Genomic DNA, 8,291 nt, shown 5'->3' with positions numbered 1-8,291 from the left:
AACTCATGAATGTACCCTTTTTTTATTGGACTTATATAGAAATCATTTTTCTAAACAAAGTAGCACCGTTACTTAAGTTTTACTTTATCATGTAGAACTGTCAGAAAAATAAAACTCTCGATACATTTTCAAATCTTGTCTCTGCAAATATAACATTAGTATTTGACGCGAGGTTAAAGGCCCTTTATCATAAAATAAAATATACTTTGTTCTTAAACTTTGCTCAATAAAGTACATTTACACTCAAGTAACAGCACCTACATATACATAAACAAGTGGTAAACAAATGTAATAAAATAGAAATATTAAAACTATAGTGGTGCAACAGAAGTCTGTAAGTCCCACTGGAATCTAATTCATACAAATTTTTAGAAAGCATAAACGTTTTTTTGTTCTTTTTTGTTTGACTTACTAAGTTTTATACATTTCAACATTTCGTAATAATATAGAATAAAATATGCTTTATATTACTGAATAGAAAATATGCTGGGTGAAGCGATTTAAAAGACATTTTTTGCTGAACCTAGAAAAAACTCCATCCCAACAGAATACTGTCAAATGTAAATACACATCCTTGTGGTTCTTGTATTTCATCCCACAGTCTGTGTGATATTCAAATAATACAGTGATCATTGCCATAAGGTCATACTAAAAAATAAAACATATTTGAACCCAGCTACAAAAAAGTTCACTGAACTTAAATAAAAAATATCTGTAAACATCTTTGCAATACGAAATATAATCTTCAAGTCAAAAAAGAATAACATACTTCAAATCTGTATTAACGTAATTAATATTACAACTTTTTCATCGACATGGAATATTTTCCCATTCTATACATATATAAGCAGGATATGTTGTTGTACTCCCTCACATGGTTGGCTGACCTTAAACTGCAGTATCTTCACCTTACAAGAACTTAAGAAGCCGATGTCCTGACAAACTTGTCTCCCTCCGACATTCAATCAGTGAACAGGAAGGCTTTTCTCTGCTAACAGTCTGACCAAATGACTCTTAAGTACCTCAGTCCAAGACCTTTCTGCCTTTCTCCTAACTTCATAAATGTTGTGTACAATTCATTACTACGACTACTGATTACTATGCTGGAGTATTTTAAACATGCATTTGTAGATGTTGAAAATATCTTTCTCCCTCAAGCTACAGTAAGTTATAAACTATTCCGACGGAGCCCTGATGAGGGTTGTCTATCCCTTTTTTGGATACTGCAGCTTTCCTATACATACATATGTATATACACAAACATATATCCCCATACAATAGGATCCTTTCAAGCAGAACAAGAGTCTTGTTTTAGTTGTGGTTGTTGCTATCGTAGTCAAGACCCAGTCATCTTGGTAATATTGTCAGTCAAGAAAGACTTGGTCATCTTGGTAATCAATGTTCATCTTGGTAATAACATCATAGTCAGAGAGTCGTAGAGACAACGTCTTATGAAAATATACGTATGGCCTGAGTGACCCCTGTGTGGCACACGGGGCATTTGGGCTCACTCCTCTGGCAGATGCGGTTGGCACACTCCATACAGAACAGGTTGTGGCCACAGGGCACCAGAGCTGCAATTACCTCGCTCTCAAAGCACAAGGAGCAGTCGCGGCTGCCCTTTCGGCTGGTGGAGGAGGAAGAGGATGAAGAGGAGGCTGAGGAGTCGCAGGGCACCCCGGGGAGGTGGGGCCCGGGCAGAGAGGCCATGCCATTGGAGCTGGGGTACCCGTGGAAGCACCGGGGGCCTCCTCCTGGGTCGCTGCGGACTCTCCGGGCCAGGGGGTGATCGGTGGGTCCTCCGGCGTGGTTGTTTTGGAGGGGCGGAGACAGGCGGGGCTGGGGGGTACAGCCACCGTTCATCCTCCTCTGGCTCGTCGCCATCCCGTTGGCGTTCGTGGAAGCATTGGCTGATGGGTAGATGGCAGAGGAGGTGGAGGTAGGGGAGCTGGAGGATGAGGAGGAGGGAGTCATCCCCCGCTCGTACTGGGACCAGAGGAGGCCGGGCGGGGCCGGCGTGGGGTTGAACCCAGGCGAGGTGTCGCTGAAGGTCATGTCAGTGCAGTCGGGCGAGATGACGTCACCACCATAGACAAAGCCATTCCCGTTGGTGTTGATGTTCAGGTTGTTGTTGTTGTTGTTGCCGTTGCTGGCGGTGTAGCTGAGCGCCGGGGAGGGGGGGGCTGTAGTCCGCCATGCGCGAGCCGCTGTTGGTGCCGAAGTAGGAGTCTGTGGACGCGCTGCCCAGGGAGGATGATGAGTCGTTGCGGTAGTTGGAGAAAGGTTTGCGTCCCGACGTGGTGGCAGCGCTCTGCGGGTTACTGGGCTTGGACCATAGGGTGGGGTGGCCATGAATGTCAAACCCAACGTCCGTGCCATTGGCATGGAAGTCGTTCTCGTCCTGGAGCTCAATGAGGCCACCAGTCCGCATGGTGATGTGGGCCTCGATCTCCTCCCGAGCACGGTCCACGTTCTCAGGCATGCCCGTCACCTCGAACACGGGCTCCTTGTCCCGGCTGGGAGTCACGATGTAGGTGTGGGTTGTCTGCTGGATGCGCTTGATGGTGGCCCCCTTGGGACCCACGACCAGCCCAACAACCCTGTAAGGAACCCGGACTTGGATGGTGGTCTGGCCTGGTAGGTTGGGGGGTCCAGGGGCCGGGGTACCACCTCCCGTTGTCCCATTGATGCTTGTGTTCTTGTTCCGGGAGGCCCGGATCATGGAGAAGTGCTCAGCCGCAGAGATGATCTCTCTCCTTGCCATAGCGACATCTTCCCTCCTCCCGGTCACCACGAACACCGGCTCCTCGCCACGCACGGGCGTCTTGATGTAGGTGTTGGTCTTGGCTCGTAGGGCTTTGATTTTGCATCCTGTGGTCACACAGGAAAAGGGGACAGTAAGTGCATGTCAAAATGTTGAGGGACAAAAAACATCATGTGACTGGTTTGGAAATGTGGTCGATGTGCTGCTTGAAACAGCAGGGATGTGTGAGTTTGTGCTTTTATTCTCAGCTATTTCAAAGGCTAGAAAAACAATTCACCCTATCTTATCTGGGATAAATTCAAACCACATGCTCTACACTATCATGTCCATATGCCAGATGAGGTCAAAAATAGCACAAGTAAATGGGTGGGGGGATGTGTGCAGAATCCATGATTTTCCCTTTGCACAGCAGCATATGATAGGAGAAATGCAAAGGAAATATCCACTAACTGTCAAGATACATTTTATTTAATTAAAATGTATCTTGGGATTATATGAACATAGATAATTCTACTTGGTCGATTCAATTTCCGGGCATAATTGCATAAAGTTCTGTTCCAGCCGCCTCCAGGTGTAACTATATTATAATTAAAAATGGGGAACAGTTGAGGAAAGCAGCCGAGGATTGAAAAATCCCTGGCGTCGTGGGCTGAGGCAGAAGCCTATCTGGGACAAGAGTGTTATAACATGACAAAGGGAGTGAGTCCCTTGTGGAAATATAACACTCCCCGTCAGAGCGCTGCCTGTCTATATGATCACTACCGTAGCAGACAAACTATTCCTTCGCTTGCCTTTGTTTTGCCGAGGATAACAACTGACATATTGCAGTGGAAGGGAGGTGGAAACCCATATTCTGCACGTATGTGTAACAGCAAACTAACGCCCAGACTATACTAACCTACAGTCAGTCAGTGTAACATGGACTCTGGCCAGCTGCTGGCTATAGCTGCAAGAGTGTATCCTAACAAAGAAACAGCGAAAAGCAAATACAGTAACCTCCTCACCTTGTCTGCCGACGATTTCAGCTACATGCTCCGAACTAGGCACAGGGACACATTCGGTCATATTGACACTCTTTTTCCGGCTAGACTCGTTGTCATATAGCCCGTTCTCGTCGTTGTCCAAGCCGAGCAAGGAGAGCTGGTCCAGGGCTAACTGCAGGGCTCTCTGGTCGTCCAGGGCGTTCTCCTGGTTGCTCCCATTCCTCTCCATCTCCGCGAACAGTGAGCTAGGCATCTTTGCGTTTTTGCAGTCTGGAGCAGTGAGCGCAGACAAAGAGGGAAAACACGGAAGCTGGGTAGGAAAAGGAGTGATGATGGGAAAATGGGGCACCCGACCGGTTTCAAGCCAATGGTGCAAATCAGTGCGCTTTTTTCTTTCTCCTCTCACAGTTACAAAATCAGTGCAAGCAATCCGCCCTACCAGAAAGGGACCTATTTTCTTGTTGATGAGCCCGACTCCCGAAATGTGCCTTGAGAAGGGCACAGAAATGCCTATTCCAGAGTTATAGGTTAGCTTTGATGGAACGCCGGCGGTGGTAATATTCCTTCACAGAGCCCCTCCCAACTGGACTCACACACTCAGCTCTTTTCTGTTCTGTCTGACTTGCTGCAGAGCCAGACAGCACTACTGGGGGATATGTGCGAATGACGTCACCCACCAGGGCAGGGTCGGTGCGGCGCTGCTTGGTGAATTTGCATAGCCGGAACCGATTGGACAGGCGCGGTGGATGGGAGGTCACAGAAGCGCTTCCCCAGTCCCTGAAAGAAATAGCCTGTACTCCCTCCTTTGTTGTCTCCCTACAACAAAACGCAGTCTTTTTTTGATAAGAAAAGAAATGCGTTTATATTCCGACTTCCTCATGAGGAGCTTTGTTGTTTATGCCTACTGTGCAATAAATAGTGGTCTCTTCCTGAGCGCCCGCATGTTTATTACAAGCGCATGTAAATAAATGAGGTCATGCGGTTATTATATCCCCATGTGGCTTTTCTTTGTGTGTCAAATAGCACATTTTCAATCAAAAAAAGCTTTTGTCGGCTGATTGCATGCGTCGCTTTGTTATTTTTAAAATAAATATGCAAACTACTCAATTTACACATAGGTCTATGCGTCAAAATGAGACGTATCATTTAAAAAAACATAGCGCGTAATTGTATATAAAACATAAAATATGTAAATGGTTTACTTATAAGTGGTCAATGCTATGAGGCCAAAACCCAGACATTATATTACTATCATATGTCAAATGATAAGCTTTTTAAATCCATTTATAAAAACGTGTGTTGCAGGGCATGCCCAGACATGAGCTTTTTGTTTTGTTTTTCTCTGGCAAGACCCCTCTCTCTCTCCCTCCCTCCCCTCTCTCCTTCTCTCTCTGCAAATGTCGGCCAGCTCTTGGCATTGAAGCCTATCATGACTCATGACACATGTATTTAATGATCACTAACAATAACTGTAGCTGTAGAATGATTTTCGAAACATCCTCGCACTGAATTGGCACGCTCATCGTGACAGGCATTTGCCTCCGTGACATCAGTGTCCCTCTGCCTATTTGTTTGGGACTTGAAACCAACAGCTAGCAGGTAATTAATTAATTGTTGCGTTCAAACACCACTCATTTCTGAGGATGTTTACACCAGTGAAGAGCGCAGCGACAGATAGAGTTACCACTCCGCGTCCTAAACTAGGGGAAAACCCAATACATCATTAGATCTACTGGCCCAGATATTAAAGCTTAGTGCTAGGATACCCTATAATACTATAGGCTATAGGCTATACCAGGTCTAGTAAACGTCCATTAACAGTGTTTATTGTTTGAATGATGGAAATTGAGTTAAGATGGTAATAGCCTAAACATTCATAAAGGTGGCAGGTTGGGCAGGCATCCGAAAGGTCGCTGGTTCGTGCTGATTAGGTGAAAGATCTGTGCCCTTAATTTAACCATAATTGCTCTGGATAAGAGCGTCTGCTAAATTACTCAAATGTAAAGTAGCTAAACTACTGATTAAGGTCCCCAAATTCAAGGCGCAGTGTTATTTCGATTCTAGAATATCATTCACCCCGTAAAAAAAATATGCAATGAGACAGAACACAACAGCTTCACATATATATTTTTTCTACAGGTCCTATATCATCCAACAATACAGTCCTAATGACAATAGCTATTGTCAGTTTGCATATTTCAGTTTATTGCGTGGCATTATGTAAACGTTAGCCGCATGGTGGGGAGCTGGGAAGGGAGGAGGGGCGGGTGAGAGGTCTTTCTGCAGCGACCAACGTGCCCTTTCTGGCCAGGCAAGGACCCCGCGGGGAGGGGGGACAGCGGGGGAGCCGCTTCTTTCAAAACAAAGGAAATTTCAAACCAATTCAGAGCCATTGAGACGAGAAACACTCGCCTTTGTCACCTCACCCTGCGCTCACAATTGCTATGCTAAAATCAACCGCTCCGAACCTGAGAACGCGGGATGGGAACCTCTTGATATTGGAACCCCCCCCCCCAATCCAACCCCCTCACTCTTTTTTTTTTGTTGCATTGTCGCATTGTCACATTGTCTTGTATTAGGGGGCTTGAATGCTGGCTTTAAAACATCTGGAATTTCATTATAGACGCGTGGTGCGTGATATCTGACCCACTTGAAGATATGGAAAGGACCGTGTATTTATTGTATGGAATGTAAAACTAAATTAAAATAATTGCTTTTTCCACCTGGCAGAAATAGCTATTGTTACAGGAATATAAAATTACATTAAAATAATAGCTTTTTCCACCTATCAGAAATCACAAGTCCCATACTACTGTATATTAATAATAATTTAGTTATATAAGATTTGGTTTGTTTCAACACATTATATTGTCCTTTCACCTGCTCCATTCACGGTCTGGAATAATATAGGCATAGAAATAGATTAGAATTGTATGAGTACAGGTCTATGGGCTGATCCGACTATTTTAATGGTAAAGAAAAGATATTATGCTGCCAACACAATCCCATCAAGGAGGGAATAAAGAGCAAACTGGACATTCAGTCAACAGGGAAACATGATTCCAATTAAAGGTGCTTCTTCATTAACATGATTCCAATTAAAGGTGCTTCTTCATTAACATGATTCCAATTAAAGGTGCTTCTTCATTAACATGATTCCAATTAAAGGTGCTTCTTCATTAACATGATTCCAATTAAAGGTGCTTCTTCATTAACATGATTCCAATTAAAGGTGCTTCTTCATTAACATGATGATAAAAAGTGATGAGAGCTTCAGTGTTCTGTTCAGTCTACATGGCGGCTACGTGGTTCATTGTGTTTCTTATATACTTCACACTGCATATTTTACCACTAAGAAAACCTGTTTTACCACAACACCATGTGGTGTATGTCCCCAGGATCGAACTACCCATGGATGTCAGTTTGTTAGGTAAACAAAGCAGTAGTCGACCCATTCACCTCTAGTCCCCTAGGTTAGGTGAAACTGATCTAGGATCAGTTTCAGGTAACCTTAACCATGTGGGGGAAATGTGGGGGAAATGCAAACCTGACCCAGGATCAGCGTCTAGGGCAACGTCACCAAACACCTATACCCCTCATCATGAATATGGCAGCATTATAAACTGGGGTAGCGACAATGTACCATTTCCAAGGCCAACTTGAATGTCTTCACATAATAATGACTCTGAACGGGTCGCACTATAAACATTTGTAAAGGCTTACATAGCATTCATAATGTCTTCATAAGCACGACACAAATGCTTAAAAAAAAATACAAGTCAGACCATATACAGGGTAAAAGTGATTACATCTGGTCTTTGCCAAATGTGGCATGATTCATTTTCCACCCATAGTATATAGGCTCTGTAGCTTGATGTTGCCTTTTAAGATACCAGTAGTACCAGTGAAACGTTTGGACACACCACTCATTTTTCTTTATTTTTACTATTTTCTACGTTGTAGAATAATAGTGAAGTCATCAAAACTATGAAATAACACATATGGAATCATGTAACCCGAAAAGTGGTAAACAAATCAAAATATATTTTATACTTTAGATTCTTCAAAGTAGCCACACTTTGCCTTGATGACAGCTTTGCATTCTCTCAACCAGCTTCATGAGCTAGTCACCTGGAATGCTTTTCCAACAGTCTTGAAAGAGTTCCCACATATGCTGAGCACTTGTTGGCTGCTTTTCCTTCACTCTGTGGTCCAACTCATCCCAAACCATCTCAATTGGGTTGAGTTCGGGTGATTGTGGAGGCCAGGTCATATAATGCAGCACTCCATCACTCTCCTTCTTGGTCAAATAGCCCTTACACAGCCTGGAGGTGTGTTTTGGGTCATTGTCCTGTTGAAAAACAAATGATAGTCCCACTAAGCACAAACCAGATAGGATGGTGTATCGTGCATAATGCTGTGGTTGCCATACTAGTTAAGTGTACCTTGAATTCTAAATAAATTACAGACAGTGTCACCAGCAAAGCACCCTCACACAATCACACCTCCTTCTCCATGCTTCACGGTGGGAACCAAACATGTAG

General features: G+C 44.0%; 1 protein-coding gene across 1 annotated transcript; it reads right to left on the bottom strand.

The window, feature by feature from the left end:
• Window positions 1-6: 6 nt before the first annotated feature.
• LOC110506869 (RNA-binding protein MEX3B) lies at window positions 7-4,659 on the bottom strand. Its single transcript, XM_021586734.2, is given in 3 exon segments — window positions 7-2,181; window positions 2,183-2,871; window positions 3,769-4,659. Coding segments are annotated over 3 exon segments (1,653 nt in total). The 5' UTR covers window positions 4,001-4,659; the 3' UTR covers window positions 7-1,449.
• Window positions 4,660-8,291: the final 3,632 nt, after the last annotated feature.

The sequence above is a fragment of the Oncorhynchus mykiss genome, chromosome 26, assembly GCF_013265735.2.
Source record: "Oncorhynchus mykiss isolate Arlee chromosome 26, USDA_OmykA_1.1, whole genome shotgun sequence".
In the NCBI taxonomy this organism is placed as follows: Eukaryota; Metazoa; Chordata; class Actinopteri; order Salmoniformes; family Salmonidae; genus Oncorhynchus; species Oncorhynchus mykiss.
The sequence above is the reverse complement of the archived record's forward strand: the minus strand, read 5'-3'. Positions and strand labels throughout refer to the sequence as shown.